This window comes from Microdochium trichocladiopsis (genome assembly GCF_020744255.1).
Source record: "Microdochium trichocladiopsis strain MPI-CAGE-CH-0230 chromosome Unknown B0I36scaffold_2, whole genome shotgun sequence".
Taxonomy (NCBI): Eukaryota; Fungi; Ascomycota; class Sordariomycetes; order Xylariales; family Microdochiaceae; genus Microdochium; species Microdochium trichocladiopsis.
Window position 1 is genome coordinate 4,401,234 of NW_025763545.1, and position 23,731 is coordinate 4,424,964.

Consider the following 23,731-nt stretch of genomic DNA (forward strand, 5'->3'; position numbering starts at 1 on the left):
TCCGGAAAGGAAGTACCTCTTTTTAACATTACTAGCGGTAATCGTAGGGTAAAAGCATGCTTACACAGCACGCATGGTCCCGGGAGAAGCGAGGCACACTTGTTGGTGCCGTCGAAGGGGGTAGGAGCTTAGGGTTAGAAAAAAGGGAGCGCCCCAGCGCGACCCAGGGCCTCTAGAAAAGTCACTGACTCGGCATGCACTCATTTCATCTCGTTCATTTATTGTTCCAGTTCATTTGTTCATTTCATTCATTGTTTGTCTGGTTCCATCACTCTGTTCTTTTCACTCATGCTATCGCGTGATGCACTACACATGAAACTCGGCACAGCCCCCGCGTCACTCGTCTGCCACCTACACTGTTGGTAAAGACCCCGCCTGGTTCTTGGTGCACGCCATCTGCGCACCAGTAGTTGATCTGTGAAGCCAACGAAAGAGCAGCCCTGCTCCGGCCTCCACCTCAGTGGAATGAAGAATCTTGGCAACCATCCGTATGGTCATCAAAGCATAGGCCATGCTGGCCAGGTGCCACTGCCTCTGCGTGCAGTGTGCATCGAATAAGTGTCGCAGGTCCTCCAACCGGCCCACCGGGTCAGACGACGAGTGCCTCCAGCACCCAGGACAAGAGGAGCTACCGCCCCGCAGAACACCCGCGACGCGCTCACCCAGAAGATCCGCCTCCGTAACACCGCGCTGCTCCACCATCGTCATGGCCGAAAGAGTGTATGCCGCCGTGCACACAAGGAAGTCCCTGTACATAGCCTCTCGATCGAGGGGGATCGAGACACCGGGTCGACTATCCAAAGCCCACTCGTGGTCCCGCGCCCAGCGCAGAAGCGAAGTAGACAACAGCCGCTCCGCAGAAGAAGAAACGCACTCAGACCCTGGCTGAGCACATAACGCCGACACATGATCCAACATGGCCTGCAGCTCTCCGAGGACGCCCGAGCGGACAGCAGGATCCCCCTTCTCAACCTGTTCCAGACGGTCCCATACCCTCTGGGTTAGTCCAACGAAATGTCTCCCCACCTCCCGTGGCTCAGGGCTCGTCTCCTCCGCCCCTGCATCCTTCTCCCACACCATCTCCCTGGTTGTCCCTCCACGGTAGTGTTTCCCGTGGAGTAAAGGGGAAAAGAAGAGAGGAAGCCCCCAGGCTTCCGTCTGTCCTCACCAAGTCTGTCTGTTCATGCACCCCAAAGGTGCACAAACAAGGAAGGCAAACGCCTTCCTCTACCTCCTTCTCCGAAGAGAAACAAGACAATCTCCAATCCTTCCCACACATGGAGGAAGGGAAGTGCACACCCTCCGGTCGTGTGGCCAGTCCCTGCTGTCGCGCCGCGTGTTCCCCCGGGGAAAAAGGAAAGAAGAAATGAAATCCTCTGCATTCTTCCAGGAGGGCTCCCGCCCTCCCTTTGTACTTTCAAGGTTGGTCCAAAGTGGCCCACTTTGTCCCTTTTAGGTAACGGATTGTGGCCAGCAGGCCACATCCTCATAGGTCAGCCAGTCGTGGAGGCAGGCTCCACTCTGTCAACGGTCAACGCCCATCTTACAAGTGAATCATACAGAGCTCGCACCAAATGCTCGCTAGATGGGCGTTCTGATTCGTCCAAAGGCCAAATTATTCCCTGTCGTATCCACTTTGGTCAACGAACTTCGTTGACGACGACCCCTTGGCTCGCCGTCGCCTCGTCCGTCTGTTGGTCACGCGCCATGCCACCTTCGGCGTCAGCCACGCTCCCACACTCTGTGTTTGTTGTTGCATATCCATGGTTTCTCTTTGCAGTAGAAAATATGATTTCATCATCTCACTTCCGTGGTTATTCGCCACGTCGCTACGCTCGTGTGGCACAGGGCTGCCGCCCCGTACCCCGCCGATCCGGAATCTTAGCTCTCTTTTCCGACAGCATGTGGTACCAGACTATCAGCAGTCTTTAGCTGCACGCATCTTGTGGTTTGAGGCTGCACACCCTCACTATTTTTACATCTCACGATATTCTTTGGTGTTTCACACATGTTTTTCATTTCATTCACTCAATCATGCACCCTGTTTATGAATAGTCCCACGCATCATTCCATCCCTATGCTTCCACGAATGTTTCCACACAAAAGTCGTGCCACAATATCCAGATGATCCTATCTACTTCCACCCAGTTTCATAAGTACACAGTCCTCCACCTACGGCCGTATACACAGAAGGCCTCCGCAAGTGCTACAAACGTAACACCAATACCTCCTCCAAGCGCGCTGCAAAGAGAGACCCTCTCCACATCCAGCCTCTGCTAGTTCTGAACACCCGCCACTGCGGACAAGTCACGTCAAGTCCGGGAGCTACCGCTCCCCGTGGCCAAGGCACCACCAAGTACCCATAGACATGTTCAACACTCGCCCTCCGGACCAGACCCAACTACTGTTGCAGGCAAGTTGGAAGTGCGCCAGCGAAAGGAAGACGAGGAGGAAGAAAGGTGCGCGCCCGCGCGACCGGGGCCCTGCAATGTCACACCACTACCATCCGGCTGCACCACATCCTCACACAACTGCCGCCCTCCCTCCCGGAGAGAGCCAAGCACACTCACAGCCCTCTGCAAGGCTGCCTCACTCTGAGTTGGATCCACCAACTGAGTCAGAACAAACTTCACGCGCTCAGCGACGTACTCACCAATCTCGCTCGCCATCTGCTCGATCACCAGCCCCGTCTCCGTCGGTGCTTCACGTCCTGCTGTCCCGCTCCTCGTCCCTTTCCGAAACCGAGACAATAATGGTGACTCCTCTCCCCAGGACTCACCATCCTCCTGGCTGCTACCGGACACCTCAATCCGTCGCCTCTTCCGCCCTCGCTCCAAACGAGGCGGTGAACTAGGACACGACGAAGACGAGATCATCACAGGCACCGCTGCTGACCCGGATAAGCCTGCCCTGCCAGGGCGAGGCGTGCATGGCACCAGAGACTCACGCTCCATAGACTCGTCCTCCGAACTTGAACAAGTCGAGCTCCCTAGGGACACCGCCCCAAAGTCGCCCTGCTCCCTATCCTTCACCACGAAGGAACCGATCGACCACCTGTCGCTCTCCTCCGAGTCGTCTACAACTCCTCGTCAGCGTCCGCACACGTGTCCATCCATGACACTTACCATCTCCGCGAGGCCCACTTGTAAGATGGGCGTTGACCGTTGACAGAGTGGGTCCTTGGACCCCGACTGGCTGACCTATAGGAACGGGGCCTGGTGGCCCAGTTCCGTTACCGAAAAGGGATGAAAGTGGGCACACTTTCTCCCACATGGAAAGTACAAAGGAAGGGTGTGCACCCTTCCCAAGAGAAGGCAAAGGATTTCATTTCTCTTCCTCTTTTTCCTCGGAGAGAAACACAGTGGAGCGATAGGAGGGACTCAACAACAGGAGGATCGGTTGCATTTTCTTTCTTCTTCTTTCCTTCTTTCTCCGGAGGAGCAGTGCCTACAGCGGAGGGGGGCACCGGAGCGAATGTATTTTCCTCATGTGAGGAGTGTACCCGTGGCCCTGTTGTCGGGCCCGGGAAGAAGCAGCGAGATGATGGAGAGCTGCTGGATGAGGTTGGCACGGGAGGTGCGAGAGGAGCTGCGTGCGGATCTCCAGAGTGTAGACCTGGGACGGTTGGAGCGGAGCTTGACAGGTGCGCTGGTCTCGTGGGCGGAGACGTTTGGGATTGAGCTGGAAGGTCATGGACGCCCGGAGGCTTGTGGACGAGGGCTGTACAGGTTGTCTGCGTTTGACATGTCCTGCCTCATGCTGGTGCATGTTGGCTGGGCTGGTGCGGGACGCTACTACAGGGACCGTCTCGGTGCGAAGCACTGGATCGCTGTGCGACATTTGATGGACCGACCTAAGAGGCAGTGGTCTCTTGGATGCACGTGTACGTGTCACCAGGATAGTGAGGCGCAAGGTGAGTTGGTGTTTGCTTACCTGTCGCGCTTCGCTCTGAATCGGGACGTGGTTCTGGCGAGTCTGCTGTATACGGCGTATACGGTACATCTGCTGGGCAAGCTAGTTGGCGTGGACTGTCTGAGCCTGATGGCTGGCGAAGTGGAGCATTTGGTGATGCGCTTGGAGGCATGTAAACCCTTGGGTCTTGGGTTTCTTTCCTGGATGGACCAGCAGCGACGTGTACTGGAGCTGGCCTCGTGCGGAGTCGGGGAGCGTGAGTGTTGTCCTTGCCTCTTGGGGCCTCCCTACCTCCGGGACTTCATCTCTGTCATGCCGGGGGCGGACGAGAGAGATCTTTCGTTGGTGCTGTGGCAGCAGTACCGGACTTCTCCGTCAGGCGTTAGCTGAGATGAACACCAGCGGTGGCTGGACAAGGTGCGCGTAGCCAATTGGCGAGAGGTGCTTTGTACCGGGTTGTGACCTCTTCGCATCTCGTGTGCGATGGAACAAGTTGTGGAACAATCCAGTATGGAGGCGGAGTGTAGAACCAGAGATATTGCATAAACAGCGTGATGAAACGTGATGTGAACCATGAATGAAGTGAAAGTGTGGAACAAGCAATTGAATGGAGTGAAAGTGTGGAGTAACCACCAAGAATCATCGTGAGATGACATAAACACTGAGAAAGTGTGGCCTCAAACTAGAAGATGCGTGTCGCTAAGACATGCTTACACTACTTAATCCGCATGCTGTCGGAAAAGATGGCTAGAGTTCCGGATCCGCGGGGTACGGGGCGGCAGCCCTGTGCAGCTCGAGCGTAGCGACGCTGCTTAATACACGAGAGTGAATGATGAAATCATATTTTCTACTCACAGAGAGAAACCATGGCTATGCAACAACAAACACAGAGTGTGGGAGCGTGGCTGACGCCGAAGGTGGCATGGCGCGTGACCAACAGACGGACGAGGCGACGGCGAGCCAAGGGGTCGTCGTCAACGAAGTTCGTTGACCAAAGTGGATACGACAGGGAATAATTTGGCCTTTGGACGAATCAGAACGCCCATCTAGCGAGCATTTGGTGCGAGCTCTGTATGATTCACTTGTAAGATGGGCGTTGACCGTTGACGCGGGTGGGTCCTGACCCCCCGCTTACCTTCCAATCAGAACTGGGCCTGCTGGCCCAGTCTGGTTACCTATTTGGGACGAAACTGGGTCAGTTTCTACCACCTTCGAAGATACTAAAGGAAGGGCTGGGGCCCTTCCAAGAATGGGAGGGTCGAGCATTTCTTTCCTTCTATTTTATTTTTCCGGGGGAAACAACAGTGGAGCGGCAACACGGGGTGCAGCAACGACGGGAGGGTTGCGCTTTCTTTCTTTTTCTTTCTTCTTTTCTCCGGAGGAGTTATGAGGGCGAGAGAGGAGCCCTCTTCGCTGTCGGAAGACATGGAGGAGACGGACGGGTGTCTGTTTCTGGGGCCTCGGAGGGTCCTGGAGACGTGGTTCACCGCGGTCGGAGATGATGGGCAGGCTGCTGGGGCTGCCTACCTTCCCGTCGTGGACGAGGGGTCGCACGCTGTGGCGTGGGGGAAGCGGAGGCTGACAAGCTGTTCTCCGGAGGAGGTGAGTGATCTCGTGTCCGCTATGGCGGATGTCTTTGGTCTGGACACGGCTCTGGTGGCCGTGGACTTGTCCGGCGGGACGCTGGTGGAGTGTTTGTGTCGCTGGGCGGCGCAGACGAATGTTCGGGTGCGCGTGATGAGATACCCGGCCGCGGTGGAGCGGGTGACCACGGAGGCCCAGATGGGCTTTCAGTACGTGGAGTGGCTCGTGAAGCGTATGCATTGGCTTGTGCATCAGCTGGTGCGCGGAGCTCATGGCGATGAGCCGACGAAGAGAGACCGGAGGATGTGGGGAGAGATCCTGGCTGCGACGAAGTGCGCTGTTGTCAAGAAGAGTAGCTGGACGCCGGAGGCGCTTTTTCACCTGATGGATCGTCATTGCACACCTGCGCAGTGGCAGTACGGCAACCTGGTGTGTTGCCTTGAGGCTATTCACTGTGTAGGGATTGTCTTCCAGACACCTGTTGGCTTTGCGAGCAGTGCGAGGCGGGCCTTACGGCTGTTGAGTTTGGTGGCTCACGCGATCGAGATGCAGGAGGCGGAGCTGACCCAGACCATGGATGGCAGATGGTATGTGCGCAGGATCGATGGTGTTCCCTGGTCTATGGGGTATGACCAGCCTTGCTAGCGACATCGTGAGAATGTTGTAGGTCGTCTTTGCATGATGTTGCTTCGGTTTGTAGTATGTCGGTGACGTAGTAGTGTTGCGAGGGCCGAACGAGCTTGACAGTCTGGGGATCAGTGGACGGAGGATGCACACGTGAGTGGGCAGTGTGGAGATTTGTCGTGACCATAGCATGAGCGGTGCAGAGGAACCACAAGTAGCGTGGGCAGTCTTGTGAAATGAATGAAATGACTAGTGGAACCAACAATGAGCGGAGTGATTGAACTAAAAGGTGGAGTAAACCACCCAAAAACATCGTGAGATCCTGCAAACGCTGTGTGTGTGCAGCTTCATTCAATCCAAGATGCGTGCCTTCAAGCATGCTTTCGGTCTGGTACCGATAAATTCCTTAAAAAGAGAGCTAGAGTTCCGGATCCGCGGGGTACGGGGCGGCAGCCCTGTGCCACACGAGCGTAGCGACGCTGCTTAATACACGGAAGTGAAATGATGAAATCATATTGTCTACTACTAGAGAGACATAATGGATATGCAACAACAAACACAGAGTGTGGGAGCGTGGCTGACGCCGAAGGTGGCATGGCGCGTGACCAACAGACGGACGAGGCGACGGCGAGCCAAGGGGTCGTCGTCAACGAAGTTCGTTGACCAAAGTGGATACGACAGGGAATAATTTGGCCTTTGGACGAATCAGAACGCCCATCTAGCGAGCATTTGGTGCGAGCTCTGTATGATTCACTTGTAAGATGGGCGTTGACCGTTGACGAGAGTGGGTCCTTGGACCTACCTCGCTACCCAATGAGAAGTGGGCCTGCTGGCCCAGTTCGAACACCGAAAAAGGATTAGTGTGCGTGCACACAATCCGCACATTCCTTGGAAGTACAAAGGAAGGGCTGGGGCCCTTCCAAGAACAGAGCAAAGGAGTTCTCTTTCTTCCTTCTCTTTCTCGGGGAGAAACAACAAAGGGACGACTAGCCAGGATGGCCGAACACGCGAGTATATATGCGGTGCTGGGAGCAGGCGGGGACATGCTCCTTTCGTCCAAGATGGGCTTGGAGGGGATCGAGACGGACTGTGGTCGGCGAGGACCTTTATTGACACGGCGCAGTACGACGGTGGCTTGTGAGTATTTCCGGAGGAAGACTGAACCCACTGGGTGGGTGAGTGCTGAGGTAGCAGCGGGCGCGAGAGGTGCTGTGGCATGATGGTGCTGTTCGGGAAGGACAGGGCGAGGGCGAGCTGGGTCTCGACCCTATGCAAGCGCGTGTACGATGTGGACATGTACATGCAGCCGAGAGGGCGGAAGAAGGGGCAGGCATCGACGTATGACTGGCGCCGGGTGAGGCAGGTGGATGCCGAACTCTTTAGGCGGAGCATGCAGGAAGGTGCGATGGAGGCTGTTGCCGTGCACAGGTGTGATGGGCCGCACCGGGGGTCGGCGTGCCAACCCGTGATCCTGGCGAAGGAGCGACTGCACGCGTGTGCGTTTCACCGGTTTGCCTATGGGCACCGTCTTTTTGCTAAGACGGATGGTATCCACCGGGTGGACATGGATAATTTCATCCAGCAGCAGCGATATTGTCTCGGGGATGTGCGGGACGCATCTTTTGTTCAGGTTTGGACGATGGACATGCAGGTTCATCGTGCACGCTCTGTCGAGGATGACGGTGTTTGGATCATTAGCGCGAGGCCTGCGGTGGCGGTGTCGGGTGCCGACTCCCTTGCGGTGCAGTTTACCTTCTGGCGCGCCTACCCTGGTGAGCAGTATGCGAACGCTGTGACGAGCTTGACTCGGCTATTGTACCACAGGGCGGAGTAGCTGTTCTGGGCGGGACGGCATCAAGAGGCTGACCTCTCGTCGAGGATGGAAGGGGTCTTCTGCTGCGTCGTCGCATGTGCGCGTGCGCGGTGCATTGCCTTGTCGGGTCACGAGTGTCTTTCGCCTCAGCGAGGTCTGGTGCGCAGCGTGAGAGGGATTCTCTATGGTGGATGGATCCTCTTAGTGGCTGCAGGGTAGCGGAATAGTATGAAGAGAGAGTAGAGCAGGACTGTTAGTCGTGCTATGCGAAGCAGGAGTATCGGGACGATTGGATGAAGTCATCAGTAGAACCAGGAATGGAACGAAGTGATGCAATGAAATGAATGTGTGGTGGAGAACACCAAAAGTAATCGTGAGATGCAGTAACACTGAGAAAGTGTGGCCTCAAACTAGAAGATGCGTGTCGCTAAGACATGCTTACACTACTTAATCCGCATGCTGTCGGAAAAGATGGCTAGAGTTCCGGATCCGCGGGGTACGGGGCGGCAGCCCTGTGCAGCTCGAGCGTAGCGACGCTGCTTAATACACGAGAGTGAATGATGAAATCATATTTTCTACTCACAGAGAGAAACCATGGCTATGCAACAACAAACACAGAGTGTGGGAGCGTGGCTGACGCCGAAGGTGGCATGGCGCGTGACCAACAGACGGACGAGGCGACGGCGAGCCAAGGGGTCGTCGTCAACGAAGTTCGTTGACCAAAGTGGATACGACAGGGAATAATTTGGCCTTTGGACGAATCAGAACGCCCATCTAGCGAGCATTTGGTGCGAGCTCTGTATGATTCACTTGTAAGATGGGCGTTGACCGTTGACGAGAGTGGGTCCTTGGACCTACCTCGCTACCCAATGAGAAGTGGGCCTGCTGGCCCAGTTCGAACACCGAAAAAGGATTAGTGTGCGTGCACACAATCCGCACATTCCTTGGAAGTACAAAGGAAGGGCTGGGGCCCTTCCGAAAGTGGGAGGAGGGCGACAATTCTTTCCTTCTATTTCCTCGGGCAGAGGACGAAGCAGCGCGGCAAGACAGGATGGGGAAGCACGGGAGTGCGAAGAGCTTGGGCTCGTATTTTCTCTACGTGAAGCGGCAGCGAGTACACCAGTGTTGGGCGTTGAGCCCGGAGCCGGAGGAGGGCAGAAAGGTTCTGCAGGCGCGAATGGGAGCCCGGTGGTGCTCCCACATCCGTGGTACGGTGGAGATGTTGGAACGACTGTGTGCAGCGAGGAAGGATGTGAGTCCGGACGTGCTGAGGCAGTTGGAGCGGATGCTCACGGGCGCTGTGCGCGCTTTTGCGACGGAGTTCCATATTCGGCTGGGTAGTCGTCTGTGGAGAGAACCCTGTGGGCAGGGTGTTTTTAAGCTGTCGCGCAGCGATGTTGTTGCTCTGATGGTGAACCGAGCGGGGCGGTTGAGCCTGGACCGGCACAGTGGGGAGCACGTGAGGGCAGTATGTGAGGATGCGGAGCGACGGGTAGGCTGTTTTCCTACGTTGGGTCGAGCGGGTGAGTGCGAGTGCACTTGCCACGGGTATGGGAACAACACGGAGGCGTTGTTTGAATACCTGACTCGGTTTGGGAGCGAGGAGGATGTCGTCTTCGCTAGCCTCGTCTCTGCCGCGTTTGCGGCGCAGGTGATCTGGGCGCGGGTTGGTAAGCCAGCGCGAGCGGGACTGATGGAGCGTGTCAGGCGTCTGTTCTACATCATGGAGCAGTGTCGTCCGTCGGGGAACGGGGCTCGTTGTTGGCCTGATGAGTTCTGCCGAGCTGGCAGCGTGCCTGGTGGTGTCTGCAATCAGGTTGCGGACTGCGGTTGCGTCTTTGGTGAGCGGAGGGATACTTTGCCTGATCCTGCTATGCTGCGTCGTGTAGTCGCAGATGGGAGCCTGGATTGAACGCTGGTGCGTTCCTCTCCTTTCCTGGCATGGCCCTTGCTGTGGTGAGAATACAATTCCTCCTGGAGGCTGTTGTACTTTCATTCGCGGAGCACTGTCTTCGCTTGCGGGGCAGGTGTACCGTAGTGGTCGCTAGCAGCGTGCTCAGTGGTGAGCAGTGAGTATGATTTTCCTGAATAGCTAGTAGCGATGGCGATTATAACAGTGGAGTGATTACTACCAAACTGGAGTAAGTGGTGCAAAGGATGCAGCGAGTTAGATACAGTGATGAGTGGAACCAACAATGAGCGGAGTGATTGAACTAAAAGGTGGAGTAAACCACCCAAAAACATCGTGAGATCCTGCAAACGCTGTGTGTGTGCAGCTTCATTCAATCCAAGATGCGTGCCTTCAAGCATGCTTTCGGTCTGGTACCGATAAATTCCTTAAAAAGAGAGCTAGAGTTCCGGATCCGCGGGGTACGGGGCGGCAGCCCTGTGCCACACGAGCGTAGCGACGTGGCGAATAACCACGGAAGTGAGATGATGAAATCATATTTTCTACTCACAGAGAGAAACCATGGCTATGCAACAACAAACACAGAGTGTGGGAGCGTGGCTGACGCCGAAGGTGGCATGGCGCGTGACCAACAGACGGACGAGGCGACGGCGAGCCAAGGGGTCGTCGTCAACGAAGTTCGTTGACCAAAGTGGATACGACAGGGAATAATTTGGCCTTTGGACGAATCAGAACGCCCATCTAGCGAGCATTTGGTGCGAGCTCTGTATGATTCACTTGTAAGATGGGCGTTGACCGTTGACGCGGGTGGGTCCCTGGACCCTACCGCTCCACCTATCAGAAACGGGGCTGGTGGCCCAGTTTCGTTACTCTTTTGGGCATGCAACTGGGTCAGTTGCTGCCTACTTGGCAAACTACAAAGGGAGGGTGTGCACCCTCCCCAGGGAGAGGCAGCGGAGCTCATTCTTCCCTCCTTTTTTATTTTTCGGGCGGAAAAACAGCAAGCAGAGCGACACTACGGAGTGCGACAACAAGAGGATCGTTGTCCTTTCATTTTCCTTTTCTTGTCCTTCGGCAGAAGGGGAGACGGAGTACGTGTGCATCCTCGAAGAGGTGTCTGCAATGATGCAGGGCAGCAGAGAGGAGGAGCGTGTTCGGTCCTCTTCGTCTTCCTCGTCCTGGGAGGAAGGACTGTTAGATGGGACGGAGGAGCCTGAGACCGGCGTGGGGCCGCTGGAAGAGATGAGGACAGCATCGGAGGAGGATGTCTCTGTTGTGAGTGATGTCGCATGGGATGCGGAGGTGAGAGCTAGGCGACAGTGCGTCGCTTACGAGTTGCGGCGCTTGGGTGAGGATACCCAGGAAGATGACCCGGTGGGGGACATGCAGAGGCTGCTGGACGTTAGTGACAGGTATACGAAGGCTGGATACTATTACTCCTGTGTGGAGGAGTGGCTGGCGGAGACAGGGCTCATGGAGAAGGAGGATGTCCGATCTTTTCTTAGTGCGTTGGACGGTACACGTGGCTGTGTAGCCGGCCTGTTCGACTGCGGCGAGAGACAGAGCAGGAGGGAGGAGTTCCTCACGATTCTTATGACTTGGCAGGCGGCTTTTGAGCCGTGCAGTGGTGGGACCAATGTTGGCCACCTGATACACACCCTGACGTCGAGGTTGGGTTGTCAAGAGATGCAGGACCTGGAGGAGCAGCCCGGGCGGGTGCGTCGTTTGCAGTATGTGCTGCGCACAGGACGGCCTAGCCGTGAGGATGTAGAATGTCCCAAGCTTGGGTTCAAGCTGGTCGTGGTAGATGAGGAGGATCTCGTCGGCTATTGGATACGGCAGTGCACGGATATGAGGGCTGCGGAGTGTGTCTTCGCGGACAGGATTGTCCAGCCTTTTCCTCTGGTGGCGCGAGCATTGTGGCTGAATTTGCGCCGAGGTGATGAGGTTGTCCCCGCCTTGGTACGCGAGTGCACGCGGGACGTGTTACGGCAGGGGAGATGCGTGTGTCTCTTTGAGGAGGAGCCGTCGTTTGCGACCCTGGAGCGTGCGATACAGGATGAGATGATTGTCGATGATGTAGAACAGTTTGTGGGTTCTCCTACAAGCCGTCGTAGACGTGGTAGCATGAGTGAGATGAAATGAACAGATAGTGCAGTGCAATGATGTGTGGAACAATCAAATGGTGTTGGAGCGAAACACCAAGAAGAATCGTGAGATTAGAGAAACACTGTGTGTGGCTGACTTCACATAAGCTGTGCGAGATGCATGTCCTAAAACATGCTTTTATTACTTAATCCGCATGCTGTCAGAAAAGATGGCTAGAGTTCCGGATCGGCGGGGTACGGGGCGGCAGCCCTGTGCCACACGAGCGTAGCGACGTGGCGAATAACTACGAGAGTGAATGATGAAATCATATTTTCTACTCACAGAGAGAAACCATGGCTATGCAACAACAAACACAGAGTGTGGGAGCGTGGCTGACGCCGAAGGTGGCATGGCGCGTGACCAACAGACGGACGAGGCGACGGCGAGCCAAGGGGTCGTCGTCAACGAAGTTCGTTGACCAAAGTGGATACGACAGGGAATATTTCGCGATTTGAGCGAATCAGAACGCCCATCTAGCGAGCATTTGGTGCGAGCTCTGTATGATTCACTTGTAAGATGGGCGTTGACCGTTGACGCGGGTGGGTCCTGACCCCCCGCTTACCTTCCAATCAGAACTGGGCCTGCTGGCCCAGTCTGGTTACCTATTTGGGACGAAACTGGGTCAGTTTCTACCACCTTCGAAGATACTAAAGGAAGGGCTGGGGCCCTTCCAAGAGATGGATGGGGTGCAGACATTCTCTTCCTTCTTTCCTTCATTCTTGGAGGAAAACAGCAGAGCGGCAGACGGAGTACCACAACAGGGGATCGTTGTGCACTTTTCTTTTTTTTCTCTTTCCTTGGAACCAGGATGGACGCTGCCTTCCGGAGGGCAGGTATCGTTGGGGACGAGGGATCTATTCGAGTCCTGACAAGGCTGGGCAGCCTTTACTTGGAGATGCGGGCACGGGTAAGTGCGGCTTCTATCTTGTCTGGGGAGACAGAGGTGCGAGAGCGGGACGGGGACTGGAGGATCGTTACTACTCTCCTTGGACGGAGTGCAGATGTCGGTGTGTGGTACCGACGGCTGGGCACTTGTGCCTCGCGGTGGTTCGTCAGGAAGGAACAGGATGGTCTCTTCTCTTGTGGCCAGGAGGGCGGAGATGTGTGGTCTTTGACTGTTATTGTTCTGCCCGAGCGGAGTGGGCAGGGTGAGAGTGTGCGTCAGTGGTTGCGTGCGCTAGCACAGGCGGGCGAGGGACGAGCTCTAGTGGAGAGTGTGTCGCAGGAGGACATGGGCGTCTGGTTGGAGCAACGACCTTGGTTCGGCAGTGGAAGTCAGTCCGACAGGCTGTCTGTGAGCCGCGAGCGGGGGCAAGCGGCAGTAGAGTCAGGAGCGCGAAGGTGCTGCCGTGAGAGGCGGCGTGGAGATGTTCGCCAGCCTTTGGCTTGCTTGAAGGCATGTGTGCCGAAACAGCCCAGTGCTTCCGACTTGCGGGCAGGAGGACAAGAGAACGAGGAGCCAGATCCCTAGCAGAGGGTTCTTCCGGGTGGATGCACGGGTTGTACCGTGGAGGTGCGTTGTCATGAGGGAGGATTCTTCTCTTGGGTGCTATTCTCTCTTCCCGGGAGAGGGAGAGGTGTGTTCAGACCAGGTAGGTGAGGTGGCGAAGCCTTTTCCCTTCTTTCCTCCTTTCTTCCTCTGGTGCTGTGCGCCGGAGAACATCGTGCGATGCATCGGTATTACCATGATCCTTGTAGGACAGGACGGTGTCCTTTACTCGGGCAGGAGGCTGTGCAACTAGGAAGTAGAACTGCAGTGAATGAAATGATCTGTGACATGAACAAATGAGCAAATGAAATGAGTGATGAATAGTAGACGAAGTGCATCGTGGAACAACCAAGTAGATGAACAATCAAATGAAATGTGTAGTGGAACAACCAGAAGAGCGGAGTGATGCAATGAAAGTAGTGTGCGAAACACCAGTAATCATCGTGAGATGCACTAACAGTCACAAGTTGTGGCTTCACCCCACAAAGATGCGTGCCTTCAAGCATGCTTTCGGTCTGGTACCGATAAATTCCTTAAAAAGAGAGCTAGAGTTCCGGATCCGCGGGGTACGGGGCGGCAGCCCTGTGCAGCTCGAGCGTAGCGACGCTGCTTAATACACGGAAGTGAGATGATGAAATCATATTTTCTACTCACAGAGAGAAACCATGGCTATGCAACAACAAACACAGAGTGTGGGAGCGTGGCTGACGCCGAAGGTGGCATGGCGCGTGACCAACAGACGGACGAGGCGACGGCGAGCCAAGGGGTCGTCGTCAACGAAGTTCGTTGACCAAAGTGGATACGACAGGGAATATTTCGCGATTTGAGCGAATCAGAACGCCCATCTAGCGAGCATTTGGTGCGAGCTCTGTATGATTCACTTGTAAGATGGGCGTTGACCGTTGACGCGGGTGGGTCCTGACCCCCCGCTTACCTTCCAATCAGAACTGGGCCTGCTGGCCCAGTCTGGTTACCCTTTTAGGGCTCTGGTGGGCAAACCAGAGACCCACATGGATTTACATAAGGGAGGGCTGAGGCCCTCCCCAGGAGAGAGCAAAGGATTTCTCTTCTTCCTTCTTTTCATTTTCCGGCGGAAAACAGCAGCGGGGCGATAAGAACGGAGTGAGGTGTTGCGGGAGCGGTAGGATACGTTGGTATGTGTTTGCCGGAGGTGAACGTCCTGGATGGATGCAGTGCACGGGGGTGCGTTGCAGCGCTGTGAGATGGCAGGATGCCGAGATAGTAGTCGTTGTCGGACGGAGGCTGACGTGACGGAGTGATACTTGCTAGTTGCAGGGCGAGGCTGTGGAACGATGTCTTCCGTAGGGAGCACGACTGGGAAGGAGGGGCCGAAGATTCGAGTAGGTCTTACCTTGACTATCCGACCTCGTGGGGCGGATGTTGGCGGAGGCCGTCAGGAAGTGGTCACGGCAGTGGCTAACGTTGTAGTCGGCGGGGCGACGAGCGTATTTCCAGGCACGCGGGGCGGTGCGATCCCGGGAGGGGAAAGGGCGACAGTCTACTACGAGGGGAGCCGAGGTCATGGTTGCGCCGGAGGGGCTGGTGGAAGCACAGGATGAGTCGGCAGACGAGGAGATTCCGGTGGAAGCGTTGATTCCTTGCGTGGAGCGGCATGATCACTAGCGATGGGGACGAGAGGCGTTCACATGTGGCACGAGCGGTCCTACCTGGGAGGACCTTTGGCGATGGTAAGAGAGCAGCGGTGGATGACAGGCATTACATATGCTGGCACGAGCTAATCATTGGATGGCAGGAGGCCTTGGAGAATACACCCCTTCGTGAGTCGGGGTTTTTAGCATGTATTAGCTCTAGAATTACCACGGTTATCCAAGTAGTAAGGTACTATCAAATAAACGATAACTGATGTAATGAGCCATTCGCAGTTTCGCTGTATAATTGCTTATACTTAGACATGCATGGCTTAATCTTTGAGACAAGCATATGACTACTGGCAGAATCAACCAGGGGTTGGTGCTGCGTCCGAGTCCTCGGTGTGGACGAGGGAGGTGTTGCATCTATTGCGAGCGTGGGTGAGCTTTGGGTGTGCCGGTGGTGCATGGATGTGTGGCATACCCGGGACGTGTCTTCTTTTTCCAGGTCTTGGTGACCCTCTGCAGTTGAGGCTGCATCCTTGCTGGAGTATGTGCTCGGTAGCGTAGGCTGTGTCGCACTGTGGTGCGAAGTTGAACATGGGACGATGAGTAAGAATGAGAGTGAACCCATGAGGGGACGAATGGCAATATGTGGAACAAGTAACCTGTGCAGTGTGGAAAACACCAGAAAGTATCGTGAGATGCGTGAAATGCTGTAGAAGTGGAGCCTCACTTGTGCAAAGATGCGTGCCCTAGAGCATGCCTTTATTACTTTGACTGCATGCTGTCAAAAAGAGGTACTTCTATTCCGGAAAGAAGGGGGTTACAGGGGGAAGCCCCCTGTGCCGTGGTCCGCAGGACCCTGGCGCTCACCTCGAAGAGCAATGATGAAATCATATTGTTACTACTAGTAGAAACACCATGGCTATGCAACAACAACGCTGGAAGCTGGGAGCGTGGCTGACGCCGAAGGTGGCATGGCGCGTGACCAACAGACGGACGAGGCGACGGCGAGCCAAGGGGTCGTCGTCAACGAAGTTCGTTGACCAAAGTGGATACGACAGGGAATATTTCGCGATTTGAGCGAATCAGAACGCCCATCTAGCGAGCATTTGGTGCGAGCTCTGTATGATTCACTTGTAAGATGGGCGTTGACCGTTGACAGAGTGGAGCCTCGCTCCATCTCTTGCTACCCTATCAGAGATGGGCCTGCTGGCCCATATCTGTTACCTAAAAGGGACGAAAGTGGGCCACTTTCTCCCACATGGCAAACTACAAAGGAGGGCGGGAGCCCTCCCTGGAAGAATGCAGAGGATTTCATTTCTTCTTCTTTTCTTTTTCTGGCAGAAACACAGCAGAGCGACAGCAGGGACTGACAACAGGGGGATCGTTGTGCGGATGGCGCGAGGCCAGGGGACGGTTGATCCGTCCTTGCTACATACGGAGGAAGTGTGGAAGGAGGGAGGACACACGATTGCTGCTGTGGCAGTACCGAGGGAGGGACGAGAGGTGGATGACGTGCTGCGCAGGGTGCGAGACGATGCTAGATGCCGGCAGGCGGGGACACTGGTGGTGTCGTTGGTAGCCTGGAGCGATGAATCGCTTCTTTTTGTGGTCGGGTTGAGCGGGCCGCTGACAGACCTGGGTTTTCTGCAGGATCAGATTGTGTGCCGGGCGGCACAGGATTGTCTTGTCCCCGAGAGAGGAGAGCAGCCGTGGAACTATCTGCTTCGCATTCTTGGACCGTACCCGGAGCGCCGGGAGGGGGCGTTACGGCGTGTGTGTGAGTTGTTTGGGCAGGAGGTGCCTGCCTTTGGCCAGGTCGGACGTGGCGATGTTTGCCTTTCTCCTGGTCGAGCAGCGCGCTGGCAGAGGGAGGCGGTGCCTCTTCTCTTTCCTGATTCCCTAGGGGAGGAGGACGGACCTACTCCGATGGTTGATCCGTCGGTCGATTAGCATTCCTCACGTTACGTGCAGCGTGTCGCGTAGCATCCTAGATTGGAGGCCTCCAGGCGTGGGCGAGAGCTCCGTACAGACTATTACCACTGGGAGCGGAGGCGGCTAGTCCCTTTCCTTGCTGGAGTGCGGTGCACGATCTCTTTTTCCTCCTTTGGAGCCCAGGGTGGTTATCGGTAGCGGGGTCGTCTACTGCAGAGGCTTGGTGCTTGGTGAGCTGGTTGTCACGCGAGGTGTACGTTGCGCTTTTGCGCTTCCACGCTTTCGGTGTGGTCCGTGTTCCGTGGCTGCTGGATGCCACGTTTGGTATGGTGGATCTCGAAGGATCACCGTGGTCGTATGGACGGGTAGTGCGTCTGTGTCGGAGATGTGTGCGGAGGCTCATGGCTAGCTAGGGTGCGAGCCTGTATATGCGATGATAGTGTACGGAGTAACGAGATGTCTTAGTCGGATAGGTAGTGTGCATCCGAATGTAATGAAATAGATTATTGTATGCATTGTGCCGAGCGGCGTAGATGAGCAGTAGACTGCCATGGTAGAACAACTAAATGAACAGAGTGATTGAATGTGTGAGAACATGTGTGGTGGAAAACACCAAAAAGGATCGTGAGATCTGTAAAACACTAAGAGTGGGGGGCCTCACTTTGCCCCACCAAGATGCGTGTCCTAAGACATGCTTTTACCCTGCTTGTGCAGATAAATTCCTTAAAAAGAGGTACTTCTTTTCCGGAACCGCGGGGTACGGGGCGGCAGCCCTGTGCCACACGAGCGTAGCGACGTGGCGAATAACTACGAGAGTGAATGATGAAATCATATTTTCTACTCACAGAGAGAAACCATGGCTATGCAACAACAAACACAGAGTGTGGGAGCGTGGCTGACGCCGAAGGTGGCATGGCGCGTGACCAACAGACGGACGAGGCGACGGCGAGCCAAGGGGTCGTCGTCAACGAAGTTCGTTGACCAAAGTGGATACGACAGGGAATATTTCGCGATTTGAGCGAATCAGAACGCCCATCTAGCGAGCATTTGGTGCGAGCTCTGTATGATTCACTTGTAAGATGGGCGTTGACCGTTGACGAGAGTGGGTCCTTGGACCTACCTCGCTACCCAATGAGAAGTGGGCCTGCTGGCCCAGTTCGAACACCGAAAAAGGATTAGTGTGCGTGCACACAATCCGCACATTCCTTGGAAGTACAAAGGAAGGGCTGGGGCCCTTCCGAAAGTGGGAGGAGGGCGACAATTCTTTCCTTCTATTTCCTCGGGCAGAGGACGAAGCAGCGCGGCAAGACAGGATGGGGAAGCACGGGAGTGCGAAGAGCTTGGGCTCGTATTTTCTCTACGTGAAGCGGCAGCGAGTACACCAGTGTTGGGCGTTGAGCCCGGAGCCGGAGGAGGGCAGAAAGGTTCTGCAGGCGCGAATGGGAGCCCGGTGGTGCTCCCACATCCGTGGTACGGTGGAGATGTTGGAACGACTGTGTGCAGCGAGGAAGGATGTGAGTCCGGACGTGCTGAGGCAGTTGGAGCGGATGCTCACGGGCGCTGTGCGCGCTTTTGCGACGGAGTTCCATATTCGGCTGGGTAGTCGTCTGTGGAGAGAACCCTGTGGGCAGGGTGTTTTTAAGCTGTCGCGCAGCGATGTTGTTGCTCTGATGGTGAACCGAGCGGGGCGGTTGAGCCTGGACCGGCACAGTGGGGAGCACGTGAGGGCAGTATGTGAGGATGCGGAGCGACGGGTAGGCTGTTTTCCTACGTTGGGTCGAGCGGGTGAGTGCGAGTGCACTTGCCACGGGTATGGGAACAACACGGAGGCGTTGTTTGAATACCTGACTCGGTTTGGGAGCGAGGAGGATGTCGTCTTCGCTAGCCTCGTCTCTGCCGCGTTTGCGGCGCAGGTGATCTGGGCGCGGGTTGGTAAGCCAGCGCGAGCGGGACTGATGGAGCGTGTCAGGCGTCTGTTCTACATCATGGAGCAGTGTCGTCCGTCGGGGAACGGGGCTCGTTGTTGGCCTGATGAGTTCTGCCGAGCTGGCAGCGTGCCTGGTGGTGTCTGCAATCAGGTTGCGGACTGCGGTTGCGTCTTTGGTGAGCGGAGGGATACTTTGCCTGATCCTGCTATGCTGCGTCGTGTAGTCGCAGATGGGAGCCTGGATTGAACGCTGGTGCGTTCCTCTCCTTTCCTGGCATGGCCCTTGCTGTGGTGAGAATACAATTCCTCCTGGAGGCTGTTGTACTTTCATTCGCGGAGCACTGTCTTCGCTTGCGGGGCAGGTGTACCGTAGTGGTCGCTAGCAGCGTGCTCAGTGGTGAGCAGTGAGTATGATTTTCCTGAATAGCTAGTAGCGATGGCGATTATAACAGTGGAGTGATTACTACCAAACTGGAGTAAGTGGTGCAAAGGATGCAGCGAGTTAGATACAGTGATGAGTGGAACCAACAATGAGCGGAGTGATTGAACTAAAAGGTGGAGTAAACCACCCAAAAACATCGTGAGATCCTGCAAACGCTGTGTGTGTGCAGCTTCATTCAATCCAAGATGCGTGCCTTCAAGCATGCTTTCGGTCTGGTACCGATAAATTCCTTAAAAAGAGAGCTAGAGTTCCGGATCCGCGGGTACGGGGCGGCAGCCCTGTGCCACACGAGCGTAGCGACGTGGCGAATAACCACGGAAGTGAGATGATGAAATCATATTTTCTACTCACAGAGAGAAACCATGGCTATGCAACAACAAACACAGAGTGTGGGAGCGTGGCTGACGCCGAAGGTGGCATGGCGCGTGACCAACAGACGGACGAGGCGACGGCGAGCCAAGGGGTCGTCGTCAACGAAGTTCGTTGACCAAAGTGGATACGACAGGGAATAATTTGGCCTTTGGACGAATCAGAACGCCCATCTAGCGAGCATTTGGTGCGAGCTCTGTATGATTCACTTGTAAGATGGGCGTTGACCGTTGACAGAGTGGAGCCTGCCTCCACGACTGGCTGACCTATGAGGATGTGGCCTGCTGGCCACAATCCGTTACCTAATCGGGACAAACTGGGTCAGTTTGGACCAACCTTGAAAGTACATAGGGAGGGCGGGAGCCCTCCTGGAAAGATGTTGGGGTGCGGCATTCTTTCTTCCTTTCTTTGCAGCAGCAAACAACAGCGGAGCGATAGCAGGGACGATACAAAGTAGGGGACCTTTTGTTCTTTTTTCTGTACCTGGGCGGCGGAGCATTGGAAGCAGCGGAGGGACGATGGCGAGCTCTGCTGTGGGAACGAGGTATGTGAGAGTTGGTGGATCAACTCCGGGCTTTGTGCCCGTGGAGGAGTTCATGTCCGCTGGGAGCGGGTACACTGGAGGAGAGCTGGGCGACACGGGAGTGGGAGCTGTCCCGGCCTGGGAAGGCGCGGAGGAGTATGAAGAAGACCGGGAGGGTTCTGAGGCGTGGATTGTGCCGCTTGGAGTGTGGCACGCGCTGAGAGTGCGACCGAAGGAGCAGAAGGAGGACATGGCGGAGCGTCTTTTGTCACAGGTGTGTGTGGTGCTGGAGGCAGCTGATGGTTCTCTTTCCCTGGCACGCGTGGAGCAGATGCTGTGGTCTGTACTGGCGCGATGGGCGCGGCAGTTGGATCTGGACTTGGTGTCCGTGGATCTACCTATGGGAGGTATGGAGCAGTCGGGGACGTTGACGAAGCCGGAGCTGATATTGTCGTATGTGGGATGTGCGCAGCATATCTTCCAACAACTGGAGGACAGTGATGAGCCAGGGCAGGCTTGGCACTGTATGTGTGAGGATCTTGCTGGGGAGCCGGAGGAGGAGCGCTGTGCTGGCCGTGTCTGGCAGCTGGTTCGGACCCACTGTAACCGGTATGGCATGGAGGCATGCGGTGCTTCGGGACAGAGCATTCTTTCTTCTATGGAGGAGAAGAGAGGCTTCCTTGTCTGGGGCCCAGCCGACGCTGTCGGGTTCGGATTCTTCATGGGCGCCATTGCTTTTCGCTTGCTAGCCGAGGCTCTCGAGGAGCCGGAGCTGGAAGTCATTTGTGGTGCTTGGCTAAACTTTTGCAGCAAGCATTGTTGCGGTGCTTATGACTGAGCGGCGCGGTGGACAGGTGAGGTGCCTGGGTGCACTTGTGCGCGGGATGTCGGCTGTGCTGACCGATGGCCTAGTGGACCTGTCGGAGACTGGTCGTGGTGAGCATGAGCTATCACGGGATAGTAGAATTCACGTCAGGTTGGAGGCGAGTTGTACGAGCCGTGCGACTTGGTCGATCTATGAAACGATGGAATGAAATGAATGAAATGACTAGTGGAACCAACAATGAACGAAGTGAATGACATGAAGTGAGAAGTGGAACAAAACACCAAGAAAGATCGTGAGATGCAACAAACACTGGGGAAGTGTGGCTTCAAAACTAGAAGATGCATGTCCTAAAACATGCTTTTATTACTTAATCCGCATGCTGTCAGAAAAGATGGCTAGAGTTCCGGATCGGCGGGGTACGGGGCGGCAGCCCTGTGCAGCTCGAGCGTAGCGACGCTGCTTAATACACGAGAGTGAATGATGAAATCATATTTTCTACTCACAGAGAGAAACCATGGCTATGCAACAACAAACACAGAGTGTGGGAGCGTGGCTGACGCCGAAGGTGGCATGGCGCGTGACCAACAGACGGACGAGGCGACGGCGAGCCAAGGGGTCGTCGTCAACGAAGTTCGTTGACCAAAGTGGATACGACAGGGAATAATTTGGCCTTTGGACGAATCAGAACGCCCATCTAGCGAGCATTTGGTGCGAGCTCTGTATGATTCACTTGTAAGATGGGCGTTGACCGTTGACGCGGGTGGGTCCTGACCCTACCGCTTACCTAATAGACTGGGAGCCGAAGGGCGAACAGTCGTACTATTGAAGGGGACGGTGGCTGTGGCCACTGGAACCCGGACTTGGCTAGCGCGAAACGCGGAGAGTGGGTCGGAGACCATGTGCCGGGGGCTGATTGGCCCGAGGGGGAGGCGATGGGCGGGGCCTGGAGGGTATAAGGGTAGGGGCTGCCCTTTTGTTGGAGGAAACAAAGGTTGTCTTTGTTCCTCTCTCTTTCTTCGATCTTGTGTGCGCTGCGGAGCTGGCGATACGATGGGTGACGGGGAGTCATCTGCCAGTGGTGCTGAGGTCGCCCGGAGGCGCGATTTGTTCTGGATGTTCGGCGTGACGGAGCCGAGACGGTTTCTCGACATGCTGCGGAAGCAGAACGCGGTGGTAACCGGGACGGCCCTTCTTGGGGCTGTCGGTATGTCATGGAAGACGAAGTGGCAGTTGGCCACGGGTGCGTTCTCGTTGGACGTGCTATGCCCGCCTGGGGCGGCGCAGTCGGAGGTGATGCAGTATCTGCTGCGTTGTGGCTATGCTGTGAGCGGGGGATCCTGTCGACACACGCTGGGAGAGTGGACGGGACTCCCGGAGGGGTCTGTCGCGTGTTTGACGCGCGGAGAGCATGGGCTCTTGTCGGTGGTCCACGTTGTGCGGCTGAAGATGCGGGTGCAGGAGGTGATTACCAGCCGGGTGTATGGTACCATGGTGGGTACGTATTTGACCGGGCGAGGAGTGGTCTTCTCGCTTTTCCCCCATATCACGTTTGCGCAGCGAGGCTACTGGGTGGCCGATGACATGCGTCCGGACAGTAAGCAGTCAATGCGTGTGAAGTATTCCGGGTGGTCGGAGATTGACGAGGGGGGACCCGAGGTTTGTTCTGTTCGCCATCCGGGTGATCGGCAGAGTTTGCTTTTGCATCTGGGCGAAAAGGGTCTCAGTGTGAGGCAGGAGCCGCAAGAGTACAGGTAGGCACGGATGTGCAGTGGTCGTCGTATCGTGCTAACTATTGTTTCCTGAGGATCAGGTGTCCGCTCGGCAAGGAAGTGCCCGTGGGTTTTTCCCGAAGCGCTTTGGACTACGGAAAGACTTTTCTAGTATGAGGGCTGCTGCGAACGTGGGTGCGAAGCAGTATGACTCTTCGACGTGGGCAGAGGAGAACAGGACGAGGATCCGTGTGCCCAAGCGGGGCAAAGGCAAGAAGGCTATGAGTAGGCAGTCAGAGTTATAGTACATGCATGTGGAGGAATGGAGATCGTGTATGGGGAGCATGTGTCCAGTATAATAAGAAACGGAGTGATGGAATAACCAGTGGAACAATCAGAAGAATGGAGTGATTGCATGAAATGAAATGTAATGTGTGCAGTGAAACAAACACCAGAAAAGATCGTGAGATGTGTGCAGAAGCGTAGTGGTGCAGCTTCATTCAATCCAAGATGCGTGCCTTCAAGCATGCTTTCGGTCTGGTACCGATAAATTCCTTAAAAAGAGGTACTTCTTTTCCGGAACCGCGGGGTACGGGGCGGCAGCCCTGTGCCACACGAGCGTAGCGACGTGGCGAATAACCACGGAAGTGAGATGATGAAATCATATTTTCTACTCACAGAGAGAAACCATGGCTATGCAACAACAAACACAGAGTGTGGGAGCGTGGCTGACGCCGAAGGTGGCATGGCGCGTGACCAACAGACGGACGAGGCGACGGCGAGCCAAGGGGTCGTCGTCAACGAAGTTCGTTGACCAAAGTGGATACGACAGGGAATAATTTGGCCTTTGGACGAATCAGAACGCCCATCTAGCGAGCATTTGGTGCGAGCTCTGTATGATTCAC

General features: G+C 55.7%; 6 protein-coding genes across 6 annotated transcripts; 2 read left to right on the top strand and 4 right to left on the bottom strand.

Moving 5' to 3' along the window:
• Positions 1-224: 224 nt before the first annotated feature.
• B0I36DRAFT_316181 (uncharacterized protein) lies at positions 225-1,368 on the bottom strand. Its single transcript, XM_046152973.1, has one exon. The coding sequence runs from the start codon at positions 1,078-1,080 to the stop codon at positions 352-354; it is 729 nt and encodes a 242-aa protein (XP_046017536.1). The 5' UTR covers positions 1,081-1,368; the 3' UTR covers positions 225-351.
• A 742-nt stretch (positions 1,369-2,110) lies between these two features.
• B0I36DRAFT_316182 (uncharacterized protein) lies at positions 2,111-3,143 on the bottom strand. Its single transcript, XM_046152974.1, has one exon. It carries the CDS (start codon positions 2,952-2,954, stop codon positions 2,373-2,375), a length of 582 nt encoding a protein of 193 aa, XP_046017537.1. The 5' UTR covers positions 2,955-3,143; the 3' UTR covers positions 2,111-2,372.
• Positions 3,144-3,325: 182 nt separating this feature from the next.
• On the top strand, positions 3,326-4,466 carry B0I36DRAFT_316183 (uncharacterized protein). The gene has a single exon (XM_046152975.1). The coding sequence runs from the start codon at positions 3,475-3,477 to the stop codon at positions 4,300-4,302; it is 828 nt and encodes a 275-aa protein (XP_046017538.1). The 5' UTR covers positions 3,326-3,474; the 3' UTR covers positions 4,303-4,466.
• Positions 4,467-8,939: 4,473 nt separating this feature from the next.
• B0I36DRAFT_316189 (uncharacterized protein) lies at positions 8,940-10,244 on the bottom strand (the record flags this gene model as incomplete). Its single annotated transcript, XM_046152976.1, has 1 exon — positions 8,940-10,244. The coding sequence occupies exon 1, from the start codon at positions 9,927-9,929 to the stop codon at positions 8,943-8,945; it is 987 nt and encodes a 328-aa protein (XP_046017539.1). The 5' UTR covers positions 9,930-10,244.
• Positions 10,245-18,298: 8,054 nt separating this feature from the next.
• Positions 18,299-19,603, bottom strand: B0I36DRAFT_316194 (uncharacterized protein; the record flags this gene model as incomplete). Its single annotated transcript, XM_046152977.1, has 1 exon — positions 18,299-19,603. The coding sequence occupies exon 1, from the start codon at positions 19,286-19,288 to the stop codon at positions 18,302-18,304; it is 987 nt and encodes a 328-aa protein (XP_046017540.1). The 5' UTR covers positions 19,289-19,603.
• Positions 19,604-22,113: 2,510 nt separating this feature from the next.
• B0I36DRAFT_316200 (uncharacterized protein) lies at positions 22,114-23,372 on the top strand. The gene is made up of 3 exons (XM_046152978.1): positions 22,114-22,868; positions 22,928-22,997; positions 23,030-23,372. Exons 1-3 carry the CDS (start codon positions 22,168-22,170, stop codon positions 23,129-23,131), a joined length of 873 nt encoding a protein of 290 aa, XP_046017541.1. The 5' UTR covers positions 22,114-22,167; the 3' UTR covers positions 23,132-23,372.
• Positions 23,373-23,731: the final 359 nt, after the last annotated feature.